At 38.9% G+C, this 27,431-nt stretch overlaps 1 protein-coding gene across 1 annotated transcript in view; it reads right to left on the bottom strand.

Annotated features, from left to right (window-relative positions):
• Window positions 1–676: 676 nt before the first annotated feature.
• CDK5RAP2 (CDK5 regulatory subunit associated protein 2) overlaps window positions 677–27,431 on the bottom strand; it is an 82,574-nt gene continuing 55,819 nt past the window's right edge. The window contains exons 24-37 of the mRNA XM_009888041.1: window positions 26,147–26,379; window positions 23,347–23,395; window positions 22,374–22,558; window positions 21,111–21,236; window positions 16,643–16,759; window positions 14,592–14,781; window positions 14,274–14,395; window positions 12,635–12,883; window positions 10,835–10,918; window positions 10,449–10,708; window positions 8,005–8,151; window positions 5,148–5,286; window positions 1,774–1,820; window positions 677–859 (exon numbers count right to left, since the gene is read on the bottom strand). Coding sequence (XP_009886343.1) covers window positions 800–859; window positions 1,774–1,820; window positions 5,148–5,286; window positions 8,005–8,151; window positions 10,449–10,708; window positions 10,835–10,918; window positions 12,635–12,883; window positions 14,274–14,395; window positions 14,592–14,781; window positions 16,643–16,759; window positions 21,111–21,236; window positions 22,374–22,558; window positions 23,347–23,395; window positions 26,147–26,379 — 2,008 coding nt within the window. The 3' untranslated portion in view covers window positions 677–799. The remainder of the gene's footprint in view (window positions 860–1,773; window positions 1,821–5,147; window positions 5,287–8,004; window positions 8,152–10,448; window positions 10,709–10,834; window positions 10,919–12,634; window positions 12,884–14,273; window positions 14,396–14,591; window positions 14,782–16,642; window positions 16,760–21,110; window positions 21,237–22,373; window positions 22,559–23,346; window positions 23,396–26,146; window positions 26,380–27,431) is intronic.

Below are 27,431 nucleotides of genomic sequence, written 5' to 3'. Positions count from 1 at the left end.
ACGACACTAATGGGTGGCTTTCGATCACAGGGACAAGCACTTAGCCGGGACAAGCACTGCTACCGCCCCATACAACCACTGCGGCCAGGGACTGGGTTAATGTGAGTGGAACTCTGGAAACAGTCTCCTCTGGCTTCTCTGTTCAGTAAGTGCTCAAAGTCTGGTTTTAAACAAAATAACACGAACGCTTTTGTGATTATTTTTCATTTTAATTGTCTGATTTTAAGTAATACTTTCAGACCACGCATCAATCTAAGTTCCTAACAGGGCAGTAAGAAAGCTCAGCGTCAGGCAGCTTCCAGAAGAATCTTCCAGATATGTTCAAAATGCTTTAAAATATTGAACATTTCTCACACTGCTACGAAACAATGACAACTGGCAGAATTATTATTTTTTTTAACCTACATTCTTTTAGCAGTAGAGAAACAGTTTAGAAGGTGGATCATGTTTTTGATTCTTTCAGGACCTGTTTGACTATAACAACAAACAGTTTTATAACATGACAAGTACAAATATAAAATTTCAAATGAGGTAACTTAAAAAAATTCTGGATTTTTCTTCAATACCTCCAGTACCTTGCTTCTGTAATAAATATTAAAACCCATCTTTTACATTATAGAAAATGTTAAATAAGTTATTTACCAAAAGATTTCTTTTTTGTCTGTCTGGTCGGTTATTTTTTTTTGGTCAAAGCCTGATTCCATTAAAAGAGCAAACATTTTTACATCAATAAATAGGTAAGGCATAAAGAAACAAACAACAGTCACAGGACCGGTCTCTCCTAGTGGAACTTTCTCCTTCAGATAATCCTCTTTTTGCTGGTATAGGAAGGTGATTTTTGATTCTCAGCTGGTGGGACCTGGTTAGAAAAGCAGTAATTATTACTATTTTACAGTTCTTCAAATGCACATAATTCATCCCTGCCCCCGGGCCATAATGCTGCAAAAGGACCTGCAAATCCGAGCTTCTGCGTTCAGCAAATCTTCAAATTAAATTGGTAAGACTTCTGTAAGCAGAAAGACTTTTTAATGTCATCACTTTCTAACCCAGGTAGGGCTGAGACAACAGTACAGCAGCTGCCTGGGGAAGCGGTCAGGCAGCACTGCTGCTGCGGGCGCGGGAGAAGAGATCCACAGAAAAGGGTAGAGGAAAATTTAAGGAGGGGCTGGGAAATGTACAATCATTCAGAGTGGAGTGAGGAGAAGGATGGGATTCGGGAGTCAAGAAGTGTGTACATCCTTCAGGGAGTAAAGTCTGAACCTTCTGGGAGAAAGCAAATCTGAACAGTGATTACTTAAACACTCAAACTAATTTAATACACCGCATTAGCAAATAGCTGTTTGCCAAAGCTTTGCCTATTGGGTGTCTTTTTTTTTTTTTTTTTTTTTTTTTTCAAAAAACCACCACCAGTTATTAACACATACACAAGCTTTAAATAAGGGTGCCTTTTGTGAACTTACTCAGTAGACCGGTTATTGGACTGTGATCTGCTGAAAATAAACTGCCAGAAGAAGATGACAGACATGAATATTAATCTAGGCAAAGCTTCAGAAAAGAGAAGGTTTAGCTGTTTACATGGTCAGTCATAAACCGCTAATTTAAACATCAAACATTGCAGATTATTTATCATACTAAACTGCTGTCACCCAGACTTGATTAGGTAGCAAACCTAAAGCAAAATAGACTAATTCTGCAAAATACTACTGACACAGCAATGCGTATTTCTAATGAGTATATACCAAGGAATTAAATGCAAGCGCAAATTTTACTTACTTCCAGGTTTCCTCTAGCCTTCTTCAAGACATCGTGAGTTAAAACCACTGGAAAGAAAGAGGAGATTAAAAAGAGTACTGCAGGGTCTTTCCATATTCCCTGTATTCGAGTCTTATGACCAAATATTAAATAATGTATGAACTCGCATCTACACTATGAGCAGCGACCCGGCCATCGCACAGACCCCCCCACCACCACTTCAACTTCCTTGCTCCCTCCCGAGCCCTGGTCAGAAGCTCGGGCTGACGGACCAACCTCCGCTTGCCACAGCCCGAGACCAAGGGGCAACCAAGGCTGTACAAGGAGGCAGAGTTAGGGCAGGTCTGAAGTACTGCCACCGCCAGAACGCGGTGTCCTACCCCCGGCCCGTGTTCCATCCAGCACACAATCTGCTTTTCAAATAGAAACATCAGGGAAGTGTTTTTAAAGTTTTTCTGCCGTAACAAGAATGAGACACATGAAACCACACGTAGCTCATCACTGCATTTAACATCACCGATATGAACAGCCCCCTGCGCCACTGACGGCCCGGTTCCCTTAATCGAAATCATCAAAGGAAGACTTTCTGTTAATTTTAAGGGGAGATGGTGCATGAGCTAACTACAGATTGATCTATTAGGCAGCTTACTTGGGCTGGGGGGGCGGTTAGCAGGAGGGGGAGAAAAATTGTGCAGGGGAGATGTTACAGGGGACAAAGGGCTGGGCAGAGGACAGATGGCAAAAGGAGTTAGCCAGCGCCTCCAGTAGTTCAAGGACAAAGCAACCTATAGATGCTATGGGGAAATCATGTCAGCGGCTTGCGCTGAAGGGTTCCAAGTTTTCTCTACTCATCCGGCTAGTTTGCCTCTGTGGGGACAGCGCGAGACCTGTGAACGGAGGAGGGGATGCTTCTAAACAAAACTCCTATTTAGAAATGTCAGGTTAAATATGTGATTCTCTCATCTGTGTCAACTCCATAACTGCTGAAAAATACCATTCACAAGTACCAATTTAATATTCCAATCTCAAAAATAACCAATTTAGCCATAATAAAGATTTTTCATTACAATAATAAGAACCCAACAACTCCAAGGGTATAGCTGTCATGAGATAATTATACCCTTGGCAGATTACTGCAATTTGGCACTGCATTGTTACATGTTCAGAGGTTCAGATGAGGTTTATAAGCAATGAGTTCTCTCGCCAGAGAAAGCACACAGAAGACTCGGAGCCACAAGAACGTTCCAGTCTCTCCTTCTAAATATATTTAGGAATGCTCAACTAAATAACAGAGGGAACTTGGATATCCTCAGTGGAGTGGCCAGCTAACAGGATGCTTGGAGGATGATGGCAGGCAAGGTCACCCACTGAGATGCCTTTGCTGTCTTACTAGCAAAAGGAGAAAGGAAAAAATAACAAAAACAAGTGTAAGCATCCTAACAAAATCCAGCAGCTTCATATGATTCATCAGTTTTGTTGTATGTTTGGTCAGGAATTTGCGTACAGATGCAATTTAGCAACATTTCTGAAATTGCTCTTTAAGGCAAAGGTAACTTGACATCCATAATTCCCATAATCAATGAAACTTACAGAAAATCGTATCTAGGTCTTTCTGTGTAGCAGAGAGCTCTCTGCTCATAAAGAACTCTGCTAGTAAATTCATTTCACCTGGCAAACTAGATTTTTCTAAATCAAAGATATTAAATTCAGTACATGAAGAGAATTTAGAAGATGTGACACTAACGGCGAAGCTGCTGCTAGCCGCGCAGTACTTTGCATTAAGGAGATTTCAGAAAATGCAGGCTTCGTTTTATTAGGACCTAGTTCAGATGAGGTTGAACACCCTGAAAGGGAGGGAGCAAAATAAGGGGGAGATGTACTGTTTTCTTTTTTGAAAGTATGGGTGGGTGGAGTGGCTGTGGGGATAACATTTTGGCCATAGGGGTAAAAGTCTCTGTTGATTTATACTCTGCCCAGCCCTACCAAAATTACCCAGTATGTCTGGGATGTCACTGGAGCTCGGAACTGACCGAACTAAACCAGTAAATCTACCCCAAGGATATTATTTGGACAGACATAATAGAATAGCTTTGATTTTTATATGACAACCCCAAACTGAGCTATTTAACTTGAAAACCTGAACAAAACATAATTTCTGATTTAATTAAGTAACTTGTACATGATTTAATACAACAAAAACCCACATAAATGCTTAAAATAAAAATAATCTGCAGGCAGAAGATATGTGTATCTTAGATATAAAAATTACAGGCTATGGAGTGAAATAGCATTTAATTCCTCTACATTGCATTTCAATGACTTGAGTAACTTATAGTATTATGGCCATTTTCATTACTTTGTATGATGTGTAACATTTTACAGTCTAGTTGAATTACTGGTAACACAAAGTGCCATTCCAGCATAGACTGAGTTGTCATTTAGTCCCACCTCTTAAGAGAAGGTAAGGATAGATTATTTTTTTTTTAAGAAAATTAAGTCTTTCTCCCGCAATACACATATTGCATGAAGGTAGAGAAGAGGTTAACTTCATTCCAATCTCTTCTGATGAGTGATTAAACTCTAAAGCAGAAGACATGGATCTCTTCAAACAGGACCTGGCTTAACACAGCTACAATATAGCCCATGTCCCACTCGTTTTCATGTTTCCAGATAATTTTCTAGATACAGCTGCTAAGGGTAAAATATCATTTCACAGCACGTCCTCATTTTTCGTTAAGAAACAACTCATAGTAAGATTTTGTTTCGTGTGTTCTGAGCCTTCTGTTCTCTCGCACTTCTCAGTCTGGTGAGATAAATCTCCTTTGCTATTGCTTTGGCTTTTCCCAGTATTCCGCTATCTAATGCGATACACACAACAGACAGGCACCTCACAAAATCTAAAAGCCTAATTCCACGTGTATCAAGACTGAGGCAAAATCACAAATTTGAGAAGGACGATGTCAAAAACTTTGGCTGGAATGGTGTACAGCAACAGTAACTTTGCCTCTGTCAGGAACTGTCATAGGATAGAAAACTTGGGGAATGGCAGTATCTGAAATGGAATAACTCGACTAATTAGTGGCAATTAGTGGCAGCTGCATGGATTGACACATTATCAGTGGGTTGTGCAAAATCACGAATTGCTTCTCATGATATTCTATGCAGCCTTTTGTAGTTGGGCAACTTCTTTCCATTTGAATGAGGCTCCATCAGTTCTGCACAGTCTGAACCTCATGAATTCTTTGTCACTGACAACTGAGCGCGCACAAGGAAGTGCCAGTTACAGCAACTGCAAAAGAACGGGTGCCTGTATTCATTTTGTTGTTTCCCCAATTTTAGGGGTAGCCATGGACTGCAAAAATTAAAGAAAGAACGAGTACCAAGCATACACTTACACTGGTCAATGATGACTTTCTCCATATTTTCCTTCAGCTGGTTTGTGGAGTGCAAGCGTTTCACTGTGCTGTGTAACTTCTTCTCTTGCTCAGACAGTTTCTTACGTAATCTAAATATTTCTGCTTTCATCCCTTCATCCTAAATTGAGAGAGGAAAATATTATATTAAAGTCATATAAAAGTAAAGTACTTTGTACATCGTGAACTGCTAAATACTTCTGTACAAAAGCCCTCAAGCTTCCTTAGAGTACGAACAACTTAAAGGGAGTGAAACATCATTGAGTTCCTGTCCTTCCACATTCACATCCCCAATGAGATACGATTCTATGACATCTGCCAAAAGACAACTACAATTCTTAGTTGGCTTTTAGTGCAATTACTTTTTCTGCTAGTCTGAGAAAAAGCTTAACACCAGTGCATATTTTTATTTTTAAACTTCCATTCCTCTTTTCTTTTTCTTTTTTTCCCCCTCAACTAGAAAATACAACGAAGGGCAGTGCTACGGGATCAGCAGTGTCCTGTCTGCCAGGTTCAGAACTTCCAGCTTCCTTCTCCAGCGTCCTGTTAATAGTTGATGCTGCCTTTATCAAAGGGCTAAAATGCATTGTACAAGTAACCAGGGCAGTTCTATTGCAAAATTATTTCACAATATCATTATTTAAGGTTCACTTTTCACCACCAATTCCAACGAAGTTACGATTAGCATCTTGTAAAACAGCACTACGAGTAGCCCCAACGTAGTCTGTCGGTATCACTGATTTGGATTTTCATGCAAACTTAAGCTTATACATATATTTTTCTTGTTGTGCCACTTCTTAAATAATCCTGTCTTCTGGAATTTGCCCCTAGAATTTAGCTCTTCGGAAGAACTGATTACTCACAACTCCTGTGGGGCTAAAGAGAAGGCAGTGAATGCTCAGTATCTTTTAGAATCAAGCTTCAAGAGACATCCTTTCATACACTGCATTTAAGACATCAGAAGTAATCCAATATCCTTAAGATCTCAGGAATGTTGGATAAGAAACTCTAGAAGAGATTCTATTAGGCTCTGCGGAATAATTGCTGGAGGTGACTTAGAAATTAAACTTATATTCACATTTTACAGAAAGGTACAGCATTGACAAAACTTTCGGGGCAGAGTGCAGCTGGTGTGCGAGGGATCCATTCCACAGAGGTTCCCCGGGCAACCCCAGACATTGGTGGCGTCAGGGGAGTCTGGTGTGCTAACTGAGCAAAAAGGCACGGGGGATGGAGTGGAGACACCTCAGCCAAACCCTGTGATAAAATGGGAACTTGAAGGTCTTATGGAACCCTTGAAGGTCTTATGGAACGGATAAGCTGCCAAATTGCTACCCCGAGCCAACGATCTGTCATTTTTTGACAAAATGCTATCCTTTGGGTGAACTTTACTCATTATAATGTCATTATAATACCAAAACACACCTCCATCCCAAAAGCCACCCACCTCCAAGATGCAACCACTCCTCACAGAGCCTGCGCTCTGAATTTTTCATAGTTTATACCTTTAAAAGCAAAATGAAAAAATTTTACACCAATCATAGCATTTTACACCAAGTACGTATGACTGGAGTCCCTCAAGCTCCACCTGAAAGGTAAAAAGTAGTATAAAAATAGCTTAAGAGAGGAGGGATGTCAGGGAAGATACCATCACGGTCAGGGAAATACCATCGCTGACCATCATCCCAGCTCACGGAACGCTGCATCGAATTGTGTATGGTGCTATTAGTGCATCCATAATCGTGATAGTTCAATATACATATTGAAGGCGAGCGGACTTCTAACGCCAAATTGGGCATCGCTCAGAATCTAAGCCTAGCCGCCCCCAGCCCCTCTGACAGGCTGCAACGCAACGGGGTTTATTTTCTGCCAAATTACTTTGCCCTTTAACGCAACAGGCTCTAATTAGGTGCAGTCCTGGGAACATACACACAAAGATAAAAATGGAAGTATACACACTTGTCAAGACATCCCAAATATGGAGCTGAAACATCAGTGAATATCTTAGACAGCACAGTTCATTCTTACTGCTTTTGTGATTTTACGCAATTAAGTATGCTAGAAAATCACGTCAAAAAATGTTATTAAAATTATACATAAAATGTTTACTTTCCTAGAGTTTGGGGGTTTTTTTCAGCAATATCCTGCTTCCCTTAAGAAAAACATACAAAAGCTCCAGTGAAAACACTTTAGATTTATTTTAAAGCCAGAGTTTGAAACAGTTTCATTACTGAGTGGTGGTATTATGGCAGTATAGATAATTCAATCCTCATTCAGTTTACTTTCATTCATTTGCATAGTGCAATCCTTTTTTGTTAAAATGTTATAAAACTTGTCTCAGGGTTTTGTCACACTTTTAAAAAAGCATCCTATTTTACAGCTTAGGCATCAAAACCATAAAAGGAAAACGTAGCTCAGATTAAATCAAAGTTGCTGAAGTTTTTGTTGTTACTAGTATATACATAATCAAATTGACTTTGCTTCTATAACAGAGAGTCCAAACCTTTTCTTGTCAAAATGGAATGTTTGCCACCTGCCTAGGTTTCCTGAATATGATGTAACAGGGTTACAGATTACACCTTTAATATAAAATATTTTGTAAATAAACACCTCAGTATACAATATGATCAGGATAGAAAGCAAGCGCGCATGCAGCCTTAGCCTTCAGCGATGAGAGCTAACTAAACCCATGTGTCCAGAGACTGGGCATCTTGGGCTCATGATTTTCAAAAGCTTTTCCCAAATGACATGTTCCCAACGGGTGCATCTTCCTTGACACATTACAACACTTAAAAAACCCCACAAAACCAAAAAAACCCCAAATGAAACATAATAGTACCTGAGTGCCATGAGGAGTACCATGTGCAGCTTTCAGTGGAAGAGAAACTCTCCAGAGAAGTTTCAGTAAACGTGCAGCCTCTTCTAAAATTTGCTGTACCATGTGAGTATTTGCGGAAAAGCTACGCAGTGATGCCTGGTCTGGTACCTATATCGTAGGATTACAGACATATTATATTTTATGCTTAAAACATTATGAAAATGTAATCTTAATGAATGGTTTACATCCAGTTGGTATGATTTCATATTTAAGATGATGTACACAGCTATTGTGTGCCACAAAAGCTAATTTGTTGGTTTACAAAGACTGCTGAATTATGCATTATCTGAGAATTTCAGGGAGGGAGGGGATTTATCCTAATCAATAACCATGATTAATAATAGATTATATTTACTAGATGTGCTGCGCCACATGGTAATAGTCGGCAACTCTCTTCTTTCTCCATTTGCATTTCATGTCACGTTATTTGGAAGTCAAATGATTACAGACATCAATTTAAGCAATATAGATGTTTCTTCCTTAGCAGACCCTTTAAACTGTTCCATTTAATGCTAAAATAACTATCAGGACACACATAAAATGTTTTCCTCTGCTGACAGATGAGAAAACCAAATTGAAGAAATTGCATAAATGTGAAATAAAGGAGGGAAAGAATGCAAAGGGAGCAAATGAATTACCAAAGCAACGGTGATACAGAAGGGGGAAGGATAATGAAAGAAAAGCATTCACAGTTCCTGCCCCATGCAGCATATAATTTGAATACTTATTTAGCATTGTTATCTAATCAGAATCCTCCTGTCACATAAAATATCCCATTTGCTAAGTAGTTTGAAACTTCAGTGATGTAAAGCTTGATAGGACACTGCAAAATGTGAAACATGCTGCTTTTATCTTTACACCAAAAAAACAAGTTAAAAACTTAGAGAGATTACTTTTTCAGTCATTATCAGTATCTTAACTAGGTCATTTGAAAATATATGATACTTCAGAGAGTCTTAAGTGTCATTCAGACATCATTTTACTGTGTGAGCACACATGTGATACCACAAAAAGAATTTCAGAATTGTTGAAGACTACATCTTCAATAGCTTTACTAATTATAACTAGAAAAATAAGTAGCACAAATTTATCCACGCAGTTAAGACATTCTGGTTTTTGAAGAGCAGCGAGCAGCTTTTTTACAACATTTATATTATCATAAAATCATAGGTGTGAAAAGGACCTTCATTAGTCATGTAGTTTACTTTCCCACTCCAAGGCAGGACAGCATTACATGTTATTTTTCAAACATTCATGTAGTCTGTTCTTAAAAATGCCTCCAGTGTCTCTGAGCAGCCCCACTGCAGTGTTTCACTATTTTTACCCCGGCATGTTGTTTTAAATGCCCGATCCAAGCCTCTCCTGTTGTGGTTTAAGTTCCTTTGTTCCTGCCACAAACACGTACAGATTATTCTTTCCCTGTTGTTGAAGCTCGTAGGTAGATTTGTCTTATTCAATCCACCCCAAATATGCTATCATTAACTGTATCTAGACAATAACAATATTAAATAAGAAAAAATTAGCATAAGTAAACACTACTTGTTCTGTTTCTAGAGGAAAAGGATTGACATTATTCAATTCAAGGCAAACGTTTTATTGGTTTAAGAATTATTAAGTTTAAGACTACAGCAAGAGCACCATGACTTGATAGCACCGTGTCACACGTGGTGCAGAAAGGATGATACGCTATGTCTTAGAAGACAATATTTGATCATTAATGAGATATTCAAGCTTCTAGACTAGCTACTGATATTGCCAAAGTGTTCAATTGATACCAGGAAGTGGAAAAACATTAAAAAGTTTCCCTAATATGAAGCGACCTTCATTAGCATACATCAATCATTAATGTCCAGTTATCACCCGGGGTTACTAAAGGGCAGAATACAAGTAAGCGAGGAAATTTATCAGCTGTATACCAGGTTTCTTTTAACTGTCTCACATTTCGTAGGTTTATCCCAAGTCTTCATTACGAGAAAATCTCCTGAATTATTTTTATCTTTACGTTACTGATACACACCCCTCGTTTAAGCACTTTCTAAAGCATTTTAGAGTTTTATCTGGGAGTTTTTGTTTTTGTTTGGCTTTTTTATCATTTCCAGAGTAACAATCACCAATTTCCATAGTAAAAGTAAGTAGTTTCACCTCATTTCAAGTTGGAAATACAAGTGAGATTGCTTACTAAAGGACCAGAATGAACTAATTTATCCGTAGCTTCATTAACCCAGAATCACAAATAGGTGCCTGTATCTAGATGAGACTTGGACTCTCAAGGTTGAGGTGTCCTGACAGAGTTACGCAGTTAATGGTGCCTGCTGCACCATTAACCTAGTTCTTTGCTTTTGTAACCTATACATTTTGCACCTCTAGGTAAAATTCACCATCCTCTCACAGCTTTCACTGTTTACCTTTATTCCAGGCTCCTGCAGTTTTGTACCGGTGACCTCTCTTAAAGAAATCTCCATTTCTGCTAAAACCTGTTGCCCTTCTGAAATCTGCTTCCGCAGAGCATTATAATCCTCTATCAAGCCAAGAACGTGGCGCCCATTTTTGTCTGCCCACATACGATGTCCAGGCACAAGACGAGGGGTACACGCCGTACTGGAAGATGAAGTGCTACTGCAGTGTGAAGTGCTGTCTACATCGTCTTTAGAGGCTGAGTGCGTACCTGGGACAGAAAAAGTGTTTCATTTTTTTTAATCCTCACATATAGAACTAATTGACACTAGACTTCTCTTAAGCAGCAAGTCTGGGATACCGGTAATATGCACGTTTGAGATACTTTTGGATGTACCTGTTTTCACTAGCGAAATGCAATGTCCATGTTTCTGCAGCTCACAAATGTTTCTGCTGGTAGCAGGGCATTTGCAAAGATTTTCTACACAGAAAAACGAGAGAAGGAAGAGTATATCAGTAGAAGTTAACATGCGTTAAAAAAAAACTTCCTAGCTCTATTTCTGTTCCTTTATTATTTTTTTTTTTTGCTGAAGCTGCGCTTGGACTCGGGAAGCAGGGAAACACAGATCATTTTCTAGTACCACACCATGTATCTTTCAGTATTTACCTACAATAATCTCTTTAGCATCTATGCAAAGTTATAGATATGCCCCGAAATCAAGTCATGGTCGAAAAATCTAAAATACATCCTGATGAAGATATTTTAATCAACAAATGTAAGCTTTCCAGTAACTCCACAAAAAGTATGACACTTCCCACAGCTATACCATACTTAAGATTGTATCTTATATCCCCCCTCTTCAGATCTTCCAAATTCCCAAAGTACCTATGAGTAAAGACTAATCACAGCACATCTAGAAAGCTAACAAATTCAGGTGATGACATTGCAAGGAGTCTTTCTGGTCCATATGAAACCAAGTTGTTATAACTCTATTCACCATTTTCTCAAAGAAATAACGAGCTTCTCCAGCTCCCATCTGCTCTACCTGATGCAGGTCAAAAGCAACATCCAGGATTCTATCTAGAAACTAACCAGGAACAAATGCAATCTGGGGATACTGGTGGTACAGGTTCTCCACGATAGCTGTTCCACACCAGTTTTATCATGACTGGCCCTAAGGAACCATCCCCATTGTTACCTGACTGGAATTTAGAGTTATAGTATAAAATACACAGAGAATGGTAGCAACTCATAAATGATATTTGCTACACTCCGCACCTCTCTTACTTGTACAGAGCAGTGTAGAATTATGCTCATTATGTATTTCATCTGAAGTACGATTTTGATCGGACATGATGGAACCACAAAAGCAGTAAGGTGGTAAAAAACCCTGTTGTGCCTCACAAGCTCTCACACTAATCCTCTGGCTGATGCTGCTTGCTCTGTGTCATGCATAAGATTTAGGTACGCATGTTCAGGTGAAGTGTACGGACCCAAAAAGCCCCATTCTTATTGTTACCCATAACACGGTGCATACCTGTATAGGCAGCAGGAGAGGTGGCTTTGTGCTGCAAGTATGGAAAGCTGTTACTACGCAGAGGACTTTAGCAGCAAGGAAGAACATTCCTGTGCCCTCTCTATCCCACGTGCATCTATATGGGGACTGAGTGTAAACACTATATGCATCTGACTATATGCAGTGACTATATGCATCTGAGTGTAAACACTACATTTTCCCCGATTTGCTAAAACAGTATCACTTAACTTTACCTTAAATAAAGGTAAAATGTTCCTCAAGGGCAAAAAGGGGAGAACTGATTTATACAGAGATCATTTAGTGCACTTATTGATCATACTTGAGTAATACGTACTCACCCTTAGCAAATGCTATAGAGCTCGGCATTAAAAAAAGAACCCCAGGTAAGCAAAATTTATGGCAATTTAATGTAGGCAATTCTTGCATCGCAGAGACTGTCTGCAAATTCTGTTCTTGAATGAAAAGGAAGTGACAGCTGGAGGCTATAAGACAGTAGAGCATGCTTTTCACCTCCCCATGCACTAATGGCTCTAAGAGGAAAGGGACCTGAAACGGGCAGCTCCCAAACGTACAGCTGATGTTGTATAAAGCTTTAAGAGCATCTTTAAAGAACAAGGCACAGGTTCTACAGTGTAACAAAAGCATGTATGGCACAGTACCATTCATTCCTGCATAATGCTGAGATTCTTGTTTGAAAAGATAGTTGATATTCACAGCTGACACCGATCCCACTTCCTCTCTCTTTTCTTTAGAAAGCTGTTCCTCTAATTTTTCATGCAAAGACTTGTTTGTCTCTATGCTTCTTTCAAGCTGCACTCGCAAACTCTGTATTTCAGTCAACAGTTCATGTAAGTCAAGTGGATTATTCTGATCTTTTCGGAATTCTTCTGATGCATCACATCTGGGATCTAAGACAATTTCAAAAGAAACACTTAACATCTTTAACAATTAAAATAATATTAGCCATTATCAGAATGCTGAGCAAGTAAATTATAGCCAGCTTTATCCTCAATGTTAAGAATTAACTACAAACAGCATTAAGATAATGGTTTGACAAAAAAGCATGTCTTAATTGCTTCTACCCTTGCAAGATTTAAAGAGCTGAAAATTATTTTTCACTTTGTCCATAAGAGCTAATAAATCTCATGCCAAAATTAAAAAATATAATAAAAAGAGAATGAAGAGGATTTACAAAATTTGAAGTGCATTAATGCACAGTCTGCGGAAAGAAAAAGGAATGGGTAATCTCAGAGTGTGGAGGAGGGAAGGAATAGAATTGGAAGTTTAATTTTATACACAGAAGAAAACAGAAAACGGTGATCACCTGGCAACCAGAGGAACAAATCTGAACCTGAAAAAAAGCCAGGGCTGTGTTTGTCTTTTCATAGAAGGAGGTCAGTACACAAACAATTCCATGTATTCTTTCGTGTTGAAACCAAACTGTTCTGACAGTGGGAGGGGGCTCAACTGCACGAGGAGGGTGCTGCTACTCCCTAATTACATTACCAGTTCTGCAAGGAGACTGACTTCATCCCTGAACCAACTTTGGCTTAAAGCCTTATGCCAACAGGGCTCTTCCGCCGCAGCCAGGCATGAAATACAGCGACAGCAGGGCATATTACTTAGAGTAGCAGGAAGAAAAAAAACCCCAACTTTTACAAGAACTTCCAATGGGAAATTTGCTGGCTCCTGTAACAAGTATGCAGCAATGGAGAACATTCTACTTTTTTACCTAACCGTAACAACAGCTATGTGGTTGCATAGCTTCCTTAAAAAGAACTCATGGAAGTCTCATTCCTACCCCTCACCTTTAGTGACAGAAAAGCGGACAGGAAGTTATTAAACGTCTTATTTGGAAAGCAGTGCCAGCGCTTCTCCCCAGCCCTAAGGAGAAGACACTACCCTCACATTCAGACAAGAGAAAGCTCAAGCTACCTGAGTAAGCACTACCTACGAGGATGCAGCAGCATGTATTTAGATGAGAAGTAAACATCTAAGATCCCCATGAAGCTTATCCAGCCTGAACCACTGTATTGTCAATACTTGTTTTCAGCTTAACTAGAAAGATAAGGGAAACTTGGGTGTGCCAAGTCAGAACATATCACACATCTCAACCTCCCAGTTACACTCCTAAGTAAAAAGCAGCATTTTATCGTGAGGTTCTCAGTTCTACTTTGCATAGCAGACAAGTAGAAACAAAGAAACAGTGACCTAGCCCTGCTGTCCTTTGACAAGATCCTATTCAGAGAGGGCAGGGTAGCAAAGGCTAAGGGTATAGAAATAAGTGTGCATTTATACCTGTCCTCTTCCCTCTTGCTTCTTCCAACTTTTCATAAACCTTGATCTCAGTTCGGAGTGACTGCAGTAACTTCTCATTCTCAGAGATCTGATGTTGCTTTATATTAATCTCTGTTTGCAACCTGTGAAGTCGCAATAAATAGCTAAGTTAAAAGTTAAATTCTTACCTTCTATTTCAAAATCTAAAATCCACCCCCCTTTCCTCCATAACTCTTCCCTTGCACCTCATTAATGTTAATGGCTATGGCTAAATACATGCTTGTCACATTGACAATTTTATTCTCTAAATGAATGTCTAAATGTGGACAGAATCGATACCTGTTTAATTCATTACGACTGCTGTAAATTTGACATGTTAGATATCTGGTTTCATCCTCCTTTTGGCCAATTTGTTTTTGCAACCTTTCATTTTCTTTCTTGATGCATTCATAATCCTCATGAAGATGCTCAATGAGTGCGTTCTTTTTAGAAAGAGATTCTCTTAACTTTTCATTTTCCTTTTGTTTATCTGAAACAAGAAGAAACACAAAGTATTTGCAATGTCCACAACCCACTAAAGCTATGCTTTTAACAAAACCAGCTCTTTCAGAGACTGTCAGAAAATAACAGCTGCTCCTGTGAGTTTTAGGACTTCAGTACTTCAATTTTCCAACGACTTTTGCTAGATGCATTTTCTGTAATGTGCAGCATTTAGTCCCCAGGACTCACAAAGGCTCAGTGAAAACCTGTGGACAGCCTTATATGCCAAATGTCCCCAACACCTCTTGGAATTTGGTCAGAAGGATAGTATTCAACAACTAGTGTCAGCAGGGTCCCAAAGCAGGCACACGAGTTTTGCCAATTCTCACAAAATAATGGAGTTGACTTCTCTTCAGGAAGAAAAGAATTCAGTAGGATTGTTCTAGGGCATGTTGCACCCATGTTCCTCTTTGTCCCACAGAAATCCTTCTGTCCTCTCCTTCCCAGCTCCATTCATCCACCAAATGTGTCATTGCAGTCCTTTCCTTGGCACAAGCTATTACCCAAAACTGGTTCTGTGACAAAGAATTGCTGATAGGGGCAACTGAGCATTTTAAGACAGCTGCAATCAGAGGGGCTTATGGGGACCCCGAGTTTGTTGTGACCCTACGTTTAGCATTGGAAAAGGAGGAGGTAACCTCGGCAAAGAAACATCAGGGAGGAATCACTCCATCTCCCAACAGTTAGAAAGTCATTTCCTCATCTTCAGTACTTGTGCTGAAAGTGGATGAAAACAGTAATCCCCACATGGCGTTACAGATGCGCATCACCAGCCTTTCACTACTGAACTAAGACCATAGACAGAAAACGCCTGAGACCAAAACATGCAGGAGGTATCTAAGAGGCTTTTGTTTCTCTCCTGCATCCAGGAATAAAAGGAAAAGAAGATCACAAACTCCAGAGATACTGATATTATTTTAAAACACAAGGGTGAAAATGCTCTACTCATCAGGGTTCTTACAAAAAAGAGACTCTGATATCAGATCACATTGTCAAATGTGGAAACAAACAAAAGTGGGAATATATTAATTAAAAAAGTAGAACTTGAACAAACTGATAAGCACCAAGAGGCACTAAAACAGGTGACAGAATACTTGACTCTGGAAGAAGCACCAGTGCTTTTACACAAACAGTCTGAAAATATGGAGATTTATAATTGTGGCTTAAGCTGCTTTTATGAACCTAGTTGGTGAGCTATTGGTTTTCCTGGGGGAAGAGGGAAGGCTTCTAATATTCTCTCTTCACAGGTGTGGACACGAGAAAAGTTTAAAATTAATCTCAGTGATCACAAATACTTCCAAATGGATTCCCTCCATTCTGTTCTCTTCTAAAGTGTTTCCAAACACTTGGAAGTGAGGAAGATGACCTGGCCTGTCTAGTCAACCCTCTGCAGCAGACTTCTGAACCTTCTCAACTCCTCTGTACCGAATGGTTTCATTTCCAGCAACTCTTTTGCTATTCTATGGCTTATTTATTTATTTATTTATTTTAATTTTTAAGAGAGCTTCAGAATGGAAGCATGGGGAAAGAAGGAGCAAGAAAATAGTAATAAAAGGCATGGGTAGAAAAGGATACAGAATGTATAAAAAGAACGGAATGCAAAAAGAAGAATGGAGAAATGAAAGTGAATATTAAATGGCAAATGCTACAAATAAACAGAAAGAAGGAGCATTACCACTACTCCTCTAAAACTGTCAGCCCCAGTTTCAACGCTTATGGTTGAGCATGGAATTTCAGGGATGGGAAGAATGGTTAAGTCAGTTCAGCGAATGGACTGTTAATATTTTATTGTTTTCTGATCTGAAATGAGTTGCAGTCTACTCCTGTAAAGCCCAGTTTTACATTTTTACCTCTGGATCCTTTTGCTAGCATTGCATTCAGAACTTGATTTTGCTTCCTCAGGAAATGTATTTCAGAAGTCAGGGAATTATGCTGCTCTGAGCCATGGATAAAAATGTTTGCAGAACCTATAAATATATACATAAAAGATGATTTATGAGTCATCTCTAGGTCATTAAAGATTAAACTTTCCAGACAAGAACAATTTAAAAAATTGCAGAAAAACACGTTACGAAAGATATTTCTCCCCTACATATTTTGAAGGTTATCCCTACAGACTAAAAGGCAGTTCAGGTTCATGCCAAGTAATCCAAAGCCCTGCATCACAAGTACCTCTCATTGCTGGGCAACCATCACCAAAATTGCAAAATTATCCCTGGCAGTCTCCACCTATCAGCTAAAATTCCAACAGGAAAAAATGCAGGAGTATTTTGTGACATTGAGATTCTTTGAAAATAATGCAAACTGCCTTGCTCTGTTCGTAGTCTGTTGTATTTAATGACATCACTGCAGAAGACCACTAGATTGTACCAACTAACCTGCGGTGGTTAATGCAGGAAGTAACACAAACTCTGGTAATACATTTGTTACCGTGCCTGTCAAGAGCATAAGGCTGGAGTCACTGTCTTTGCCTCTGATTGCACACTGAGAACCCACTTCTGATCACAGGGATGAAGATTCATCCCTCTTACATTCGTGCACCTAAAATTTAGATAACTGAGCCAGCGTTGATCAACCATCAATAGTCACGGGGAGAAACAGGCACCTCCGGGGAGTGGTGCACTTGATGTATCCTTTACACACCTCTGCAGATGAGATGCCCTCTCCTCCGAAGAGACATACTTCTCTCCAGTGCCTCCACGAGAAGCTCTGGGTAACCAGCACAGATTTAGATGTCTCACTTTCAGAAACGTTAAGGGTGATGAATCCTACTTTGAGGACCTTATTGCACCAGTCATATGAATGTAAGCATTAAATCGTGTACCTGGTCAGTCAAATTCCAGCCTAGGTAACCCTCATAATGTACTGTATTTATGCTCCTCATCCCACAGCGATGTGTAATGTTACAGTACAGTCTGAAGAGTGCCTCATTCTACTCTCAAGGTGGCTGCCTCTGAAATGCAAGTCAAGTAATTGTTATTGCCCCTTATAACCTGCTTATAGTCAGTAAAACACTTCAGGACCCATTGGAATTAACTTCTCTATTAAAAGTATTTTTCAGTTGATCGGTTATCCCAGTATCTCCTACGCTTTAAAGCTTGAGATAACTACATGAGTGTCAACTATTTGGTTAATAGAGAAATAACCAGGTGGCAAAAAAATTAGCTGAATGTATGAGGAGGATGCCTTTCAGGTCTGGCAGTTCAATTCAATTTGATGTGCTGCACTTCCTCTGAGTAATCTCATTTTATTGTAATCCCAATTGAAGCTTTTACCCACTACCTAACTGGGATGTAGTGTGCCATGATATGCACCTCTTGTCGTTACTGAAAGACTCAAAGGCTCTAGAAGCCTGGCACTAATGGCATTTTACTATCTATATGTTAAAGAGTTGAGGTAGCTATGTGAACTCAAAAGGCTTTTTCCTTTCAGATTTTAACAAAGCAATTCAACTTCAAGTGGCAAGGCTTGATGGTCTCATCTTGATTCTAATTTAATTTATTGCCCATCACCCAGCTTTATCCTATTTGAAAAGTTATGCTATCACAGCCCGACTGAAAGGCTTTAGAATATAACTATTAGTTATCTTACATAATAAGGGATAATGTAGAGCCAGTGGTAATAAGGCCACAATCCTGCAATTTGACCCACTACGGAGACTACTACTTCTGTGCAGAGCCCTGCTGACATCAATTACGCTCTCCATAGATGCAAAGGTCCATCTGACCAGAGTAAAGTGGAGCATCAGGGCCTACAATTGCAATACACTTGAGTTTTCATTGTGTTTTGTGCTGAAAAAGCGAGTGCTAAGGAAGCGTGCCTTGAAGGTTTCAAAGGAAACACTGACTGAAAGACAAGCACTATTGAAAAATCGCAGCAAAGCGGAAGGAAATATTCATTCCCAGGTAGAGCAAACTAAAGGCATGGTAAAGCTGAAGGTAAGTCTGAATAGATACATTAGTTACTTATGGGTTAAAAAAAGCAAACAAAAACCCCTTTTAAAGTTGACTGCCATTAATAACATTTGAAACCTAGGAAACTCAAAATTAAACCTTTGATTTTATTTTGAAGCCTAACATTTGAAATGATTGAAGCAATTATTTTAGTTCTAGTTGCACTGCAAACCTCAGCTCTGCAGTAACGATGTAGTCATTACCAGCACTTGAGTCATTTATAGAATACTAGAAGCCCAGAGGCATTTAAATACTTAGAGAATCTAAATATTAAAAATATCGTGGCAAAAATAGCGGACAGATGTGTGTATATACATCCATATAATATTTATCAGACAAGAATAATTCTAAGCACTAACTTTGGTTGCACAAACAACTCAATATCACATGAATTTAATGGGCTCTTGTGAACAATTAAGTATGTTAAAACTTGATTTTGTTTTTTAAAGGAAAACAAATGAAGTATATTAAGTTAAAAGTAAAAAAATTGGTTTAAGTTATCATGTCCCAAAGCTAAAATCCTCTTCAACTTCACTTAGGAACCACTTCTTACACCGAAAGTCAAAACAGGCCCATCTATTAGGAGAAAAAGTAGCATCATTAGTAGAAGAGAGAATACACACATCTGATAAAATGAAAGAGATCTTCAAAACAGAGAAAAACAGGAAGCACTGAAAGAACATAATAACAAAGAGGAGCTGTTCTAACAGGTAGTTGCTTTTTTCCTTTCTTTTCCAAATTTCTCCTCCCCACACTGGTAGATGCACTAAGGCAACAAGAAGACAGATGGAAGGCATAAGACAGTTTATAAAGAAAATATACTTTCACTGCATTAATGGATGCCCTTGCCAGAATCTTTATGAAGCTGTAAAAGAGTTGGAAGTGTTTCAGTGTGGTTATTTCACAAGAACAGTATGCCTTTCCAGCAGCGTAAATACTTCATGAATGAAATGGATGCTTTTTATACACCTTTCCATCACTGTAAATTATTCCTGAAAGCAAGCTGCCATTTGCAGGTAGTCTCCATTTAAACAACAGAAATGGATTATGGGGATGATGTAAAACATAATGAATCTAATGTCAATATTAGCGAAACTGAGTAAAAGGAAAATATGTACATATTTATTGCCTGCTTCCACTCTGAGTAATACTGCATATTAATCAATTGTCCTATGGGGGATAATGTGGGAAGGAGAGCAAGAACAGCGTAAAGCGTAGGAAAGTATGCCTGGTACAGTGTGCTTGAAAAGGTGCTACAACAACATCCTTAGTGAAAGCCTGGGTACCCTCTTGTGAGAAGTTTTAAACACACCACAGAGCTTCGCTTTCAAAGATGCTGAACGCTAGCAACAGAGAGCAGTGACTCTGAATTTGCATACCTATTTTTAGTATTTTTCATCCACTGCTTTATATTACTTTGGAATGAAAACCAGCTCTACGTTAAAATGTCCATCAGTTTCTGTCAGGTATTTCTCATTAAAAACTCACGATGTCATTTTGTGTAGAACACATTTATCACACTAATCAATTCAAATGACAAGCTGAACACCACGGCCTAGGCTCTGTCTTACAGATATTTTGTCCCTGTATGTAAACACAAGCTGGTGTTAAAGCAGTCGGAAAATTCCAGAGAAGGCAGCTCCACCAGCCCTGTTAGCAGTGGTGCTGTACTGACCAGCCCAGGTATACACGGAGTACGTGCAGGAAAGCTAATTCCATCGAATTCCTACTGTGGATCAATGGCAGCAATGTAATTTAGAGCAAAGCACCTCCTCCTCTAGTCCTGCTGGGCCCAGGCCCCAGTGAAATTATGTTGATAAAATAGGTTTCCTATCCTGCAACTGCCCCTGGCTGGCTGTGGCAGAGAATTAAAAGAGGCTGACATCCTAAAATCCAAGACCATTACAACAATAATGATATCCCAAAGGCAGACACAAAAAAGCAGGCTGTTTGCTGGAAACAGAACTACAAGGGTTTTTCAATACTCTGTATGAAATTCAACCACAGCATCATCAACTGTCATAAAACCACCTGGTAGTCCTCTTCTCTTAGCGATATGTGCAACTGTAGGTTTGAGGGTACATGGCATACCTGTATCCCATAAAAGATTGGTGCATCAGTACTGGATACGCTTCGAGCAATAGCGGAAGAGGCACAGTAGATCTGTATTTATGCCACTCTACAAGCATGGAAAAGCTGTGTCTGCTGACGGTCCTCAAGACGCAGCAGTATTCAGAGAAAAGCACATCATTTTCAAGGGGTGGGGTTTATTCAAAAAAGCACACAAAACATTTCCAACAGCATTTGATCCCTCAGGCTTTAAGCAGGAAAGGTGGATTTAATTTGTCATGAAATAAATTCTTACCTTCATCTAGCTCCTTGTCTGTTACTTGTCTCTCAAGCTGCTTCCTCAGTCTCTCATTAGTTTTTATGGAGTATTCTAAACGTTGTCTCAGGATTCGGATTTCTTGCAGATGCTCCATTAATAACTCTGAATAAACCAGGAGACCACTTCTTATTTAAATCATTGTATTCGTTTACACCGTGTACTCCTGTCAAATCTAATGTATGTTAATACTAAAAAATGATACAGAGCTGTTCAAAATGGCAGACACTAAATATCTGACTCCACAACAGTCGTTTACCATAGTCCCCAAACCGCACATTTAGTGAAAACTCCTACTCTACATTTTAACCTAAACAATGGTCCAGTTTTAAGGTTCTTTAAATTTCTTCTTCCTACAAAAACTGTAGTAGATAACAATTTTATCTAGTTAAAATGTTCCCTGTACTGGGAAATTAAACCAAAGTTCTGCAATGCAGCTTCACATTCAGGCTCGACGCACCAATAGTACACATTTTTCCTTATAACAATAGGAAGCTTACCAGAGTAACCCAGATATAAATTTGACTTTGACTTACACAATGCATAACATAATAAATAAATCTGTTCTATCAAGTTTCATTACCGTACCTTTTCCTTCTTGCTTTGCCATTCTACAATTTTTCTTCCATTGGCTGTAAGTTTCAGCTTTACTCGGGAACTTATCTGTTCTAACTGTCACTATCTTATTTGTCAGTTTATCCATGTCATACACTCCTGGTTTACTCTGCAATATTTTTCTCCTGAACAGTACGTGCTATCTCAGCTATTAAATTTTCATCGCTGCCTATAACAAACTACTGCAAGCATCACTTGTGCTTAGTGAAACTATCCAGGTCAAACATGACACCGCTTATTAATTATGCAGCACTTACAATTCTCAAGGAAACACAACACTGGCTTTTATAAAATTAGAAAAATTCTCTTTTTCAATGTAATAATCTCTTGACGATTGTCTATTTTCCCCTTATAACTTGTCTATTTAAAAACCGTCTGGAGTGCTGTAAAAATGATAGTCTAAAACAACAAAGACACAGAATATCATAGTTAATTTTGTTTCAAATAGGAGGTAGTTCAAATCGTTGTCATCTCTGTATGCCTTATTACCGAAATTGCAATGATTATGCAAGATACTGGAAAGCTGTAGCAGACAAACATTCTTCATTATTTCTTAATTAGTTCCCTTGTGTCTTATTTATCACATTTTCCCAATATCTAGTGAATCTTCAGTGGGAAAAAAATTACCTGGGGGAAACTTGTTTGGCAGAAGCGCCAGTGTGCCATGCTGTCCTTCTAGGTCATGCCTGTGCTCAGGTGATCCAAGAGACGACTTCTCTGACAAATCAAAGTCAGACAAGCTATGAAGAGCAGATGGTACAGGTGATTCATCCTTCAGTTGCTGGTACATTGTGGTGGTGTTCTCATTATCCCTTTTGTGCCAAACAAAACATTTTAAAATTTAAAAAATATTTTATTACTTCGGAAGCATGAACAGAGAACATGGTGTTAAACTTACAGGACACGGGTAAAGCAAGTGAATTTGTGTGACAGAACATGACAAACCACTACACATCAGAGGTATGCATCAAGACTGAAATTCCGACCTCACTGAAGTCAGCAGGAGTAATCAACGGACCACCAGCCTAGCGTTCACGTTCCAGCGCTAGGCAGTCACCTTCGCGTTAAGGGGACCTCAAGCTGCCTTGAACAGGCAGCTGAGGATTTCCGTAGCCCAGAAAAATCCCAGGCTGGCATAAAACCAACATACGCAGCATAACAGCACCTGCTCTCTTCACCTTCAGCATACGGGTGCTTTGAGAATGAAGTTCAACAGCACTGTATTTCAGTGATCCACAGCCAGCCCCAAGGTCACGGAAACAGAAAGGTAGCTGACTATCCCTGCTAGAAGCCGCAATTAGGATAATATCTGAACAACACAACAGTGCATTACGGCATATGTTTTGTTTGTTCATGAAAGGAACAATCCTGGTAGCATGATGTTTCCTCTCAGTATCTCAGTTGTTTGCTGAGAAGTGGGGAAAAAAGCCTCAATTTGTTTTCTGTGGATATTTTATTAACAAAATGGACATTAATGAAACAGGCAGCATAAGCAAAGCCCTCCCAAAACCAAATGGAAGTTATGCTACAAAATATGGAGCAACACTTATCAACTTACCAAACTACCATGTGTTTGATAAACACTCGATTGTGCTCTTACCTTTGAGCTAATTCATAAAGTATAGTAACTTCTGTACCTATTGATTCTCCTGTAAAACAGAAATATCTGATTAAAAACAGATATTGAGAATTATACTTTTTCCCCCTCCATCTTAAACTAATTAAATACAGAATGGTAAATTAATGAGAAATTAGAGAAGTCACCAGATACTCAACACACTGTCTATTAATGTCAAATGCTGCACATGAGCAGAACTATTTACAGCCCAGCAACAAAGCAATAGCTTTCTCGGGCTTTCAAAAAAAATTACTAGGTACCACAGGTGCCAGATTTTACAGCCTCGGTGTTTTAGTTAGCACACAGATGTAAAATATTGTGCTATATGGCAAAAGGATTATGAGAACACGCCATTACTTCTTCAATAAAAATTATACAAAAGCAATTCCATCTCGCTTGGATGTTGTCCACCCCGAGTCAGGTGAACCAGTTATCCTTAATACAGGGGCATATGCCGGACTTTGCCCGCAACATTCTCAGTGGTACAGCGTGTGAGCACAACGACAGTTCAGTGCACGAGACCTGGACTCAGACACTAATTTAAGAAGGAAAGAAGAGTTTCGTGGTGTCACCTTGGCTCCCCATATTTGAAAATTTTTGTGCAAATACGCAAAAGTGGCAGGCAAGAGCTGCACAGCTGAAATTTCAGGGGAATGAACTGAAGGTCAGGATGGAAATGCAGAGACAGACGGTTGTTTATGCTTTTTCTTTACAGTCAATTCTTAGTACGCTGGATGTTCTTTATAACCCTACAAACATCATTTTATTTTAATGTGTGATTCAACGCAACACCATTGTGTTAGATATATTGAACTGTCTCGGTTGTCAGTGACTTTTCACATTATATAGGATACCATCTGTTGGTTTGGGGTTCTTTTTTCAAAGGCGTTTAATGTTTATTCACTATATAGTCTTCTCATTTGTAATGCAAGGAATCCCTGTAGCCACTGAAATCATTGAATACACTCAATCTTTTATTACACTGCTATGACACACTAGGCGTAATACCTTTTTCTCATATACAACTCCTTTATATGAGCAATTGAAACCGCAACATGCTGCCACTATCTTTAATGAAAGGCAGAATACAGATCACTGCCCGGCCGGGCCCTGAATGTTTCTGAACAAAGTGATCTTCTAGAGCCAATTTCAGGAAGACGTAGGGGTCAGGGTCCCTATTTCAGGCCATCTCAAGTGTTTCCCTGAAGATGTTGGTTTTGCAGCTGATATCTGTGGAAGTATTGCTAGTTGTTTAGGTGAGAAAGACCAACAGTTGCAACAATAGGAAAAGGTCTTTCTTGCTGAATTTCACTCGTGTTAGCACCCCGTTTCCATCGCGTTGCTGCTGACTTCCTTCAAACTATGGCCTGAAGGCAATAAGCATGATATACTCTTCATTCAGGTGACAAATGTTGATTTTGACGCTAATTTTACAAAACATGGTTGCATTTTAGCTCTCTACTATGAAAGATAGCATGCTTTTCTTAACCAACTAGACTATTTGGTAGCAAGACACAGGTCTCGGGAAAATAACTGAAAATCTTAGGAATAATACATCTCCTGACATGGTCCAACTTCTTCGACGTTTAAGGCTTTGCCTTTCCAACTTAATGCTTTGCCAAACAGGAGGTGGGGGAGCTGGGATAAACAGTCAAAGGACAAGAGCATTTTCAGGTGTGTAAACTCCCGTTTTTCAGCCAATAAGCCAGTTCTCACCAACAATTAGAAGAGATTTGCTTACTGGTACGCATTAGAATGTCCTTTCCTGGGTATACACTCCATTCAGCACTTGGCTTTCTCTACATAAGGACACCGCTGCTCTGGTTGACTTTACCTACGACCCCGGCTCAGGAGGCTCTTGTTCTACTACTGTGCCCTAGAGAAACCCTCAAATACACACCAATCTGCAATACCACAGGGTCTTAAATGCATGAGCTACTCAAAATCTGAAAGGAATTATTCTCCTCTGCCTTCTAACCAAACAGATCTTCCCTTTCTCCCCCCTTACTTTAATTTGGGTGGGTTTCTCCATAAAGTCTATGGCTCTTTTTCTTGGTGTATCCAGTGACAGATGATTTTATACATGTATAAAATTTAACTTGTGTTGTTTCTACAGGAATATCAATAATGTGCAAATCAGCATGGTATTATCTTCCAACCATCCAATGCAAGATTCCATGCAATTTCTTTAAAGGCACTGGCCATAGAAAATTGCCTAGATGGACAACTCTATGATAATTTCTTCTTTCACTCTAAAAGCACAGCCCAGATCTCTGCACTGCATTTACCTTTCTTGCAAGCGACTGCACTTTAGGTGAAAAACTACAGGAACCTGTAATTTTTTCATTTTAGTTAAACATAGATTGTGTGAAAAACCAACTGTGAACCATGCCCATGGGAACCCTTCAATGGACATATCCAGTGCTTATGCTCAACAAAGTCAGCTGGGCTGTTTCCTGAAATAGAAAATCCCGAAGGCTATTTGTAACGAATCTTTTACTAAACTATAACCACTATATTTTGAACATTTAAAATATGCATGTGCTAAGATAAACAACTCAAAATGCAAGGTGTCAACACAGAGGACAACTACAAAAGTAAAATCCAGTCTTCTTGGAGCACTAAAATTTTATCTTCCAAGACAGTCCTCCCTATAAATCATGTAAAAGCAACCATGAGGAAGTAAGGCTTCCTTTTCACTAAAAAAAGAAAAAAAAAAACACCTCCAAATTTCGAGAACCTTAATACATCTCAGACAATAAGCAAAAGTACCGCTACTTACCGTACAGGAATTTCCCTTCTAGCTTCTCAAACAATAGCACACTTTGATTCAGTTGTTCACGAAAGCCTTCAGCAACATAATAATCTACATCACTGGCTTGAAGCAGTTCCTCAAAAGCTTTAATAAGACTCGTCAGATGTTGATGGTAAGCGATACAAACACTGCGGATCTCTTTAATTTGTTGGCGTTGAAAGGAGAGTTCTCGAGCTTGTGAATGAACTAATAAATTATATCTGAGAAAATGAAATTATCTTTAAAGTAATTTTCTGACCATAAATAACATTTAAATATAAATAAAAAGTGAATTAAACTTATATTCGTAAGTCATAATTTTATGGGACTCAATTTTCTTTTAAAATGCTTTTACAGCCACAATGAGAAACGTATTGTCTCTAACTGTTGAGTTTTATATTTATGAGCATAACTTGTCCATTATTATCCTTCACTTAACTGCTTCATTTATAAGATGGGCAGAAACCAAAATGATGAACTTGTTTGTCTGCATGAAGGTGCCAAATTAAAGTAAATAAGAATGAATACATTAAAAGAATTTTTAAGAACACATATATTCTTCCTGACTGTTTTTTCTCTTTTGATACAGTAAGGAAGAGAACATGGAGCTGTCCCTTTTCTGAAAGCAAAATATCGGACATTCTGAGCTGGTTTCACCCAGTCTGATAATTCCACACCTCTACGTATGGGGTTTTTTGTCTGTTTGTTTTTTAATGTTATTATTTCATTACCAGAGACATGACCATGCAACCACTGTAGTGTCCAAACTCTTGTACTCCACAAGCCAGGAGTTAAATTTCACCCCAGATCAAGTGAATTCATTCTGCAAATACAGGCATCCCCTTTATACTGCCACCGTCTGTATCACGGATACACTTCTTTCTATGGAATCGTACATTAGTGGATAGAAAAAGAGAGAGGATCTGAAAAGATGCAGAGAATCAAACAATATACGAGGCATAAACAAAATCTACGATGGTATGGGTTGTTACAGAATTTTTATTGTCATTTGTATAGGAAGAAATGAATAACTCATTTTGGGTCTGTCACTTGTGACACGTGCAGTTGTCCTAGACAGTAGCCATAAAAACTTTACAGCGATCCATACTGTCTCATTCCTTAATTTACACAGTTAGACCTCCCTTTGTAAAATGTATGAGGTATATTTTCAAGGTATGTAAATTTATATGTACTATGTAGCACAATTGTATTTTATGACAGTAATACTAAGAGATATACAATAGTCCATGTTGGTGGTTGCTCAGTCTCTCCA

The sequence above is a fragment of the Charadrius vociferus genome, unplaced genomic scaffold (genome assembly GCF_000708025.1).
Source record: "Charadrius vociferus isolate BGI_N301 unplaced genomic scaffold, ASM70802v2 scaffold56, whole genome shotgun sequence".
Taxonomy (NCBI): Eukaryota; Metazoa; Chordata; class Aves; order Charadriiformes; family Charadriidae; genus Charadrius; species Charadrius vociferus.
The sequence above is the reverse complement of the archived record's forward strand: the minus strand, read 5'-3'. Positions and strand labels throughout refer to the sequence as shown.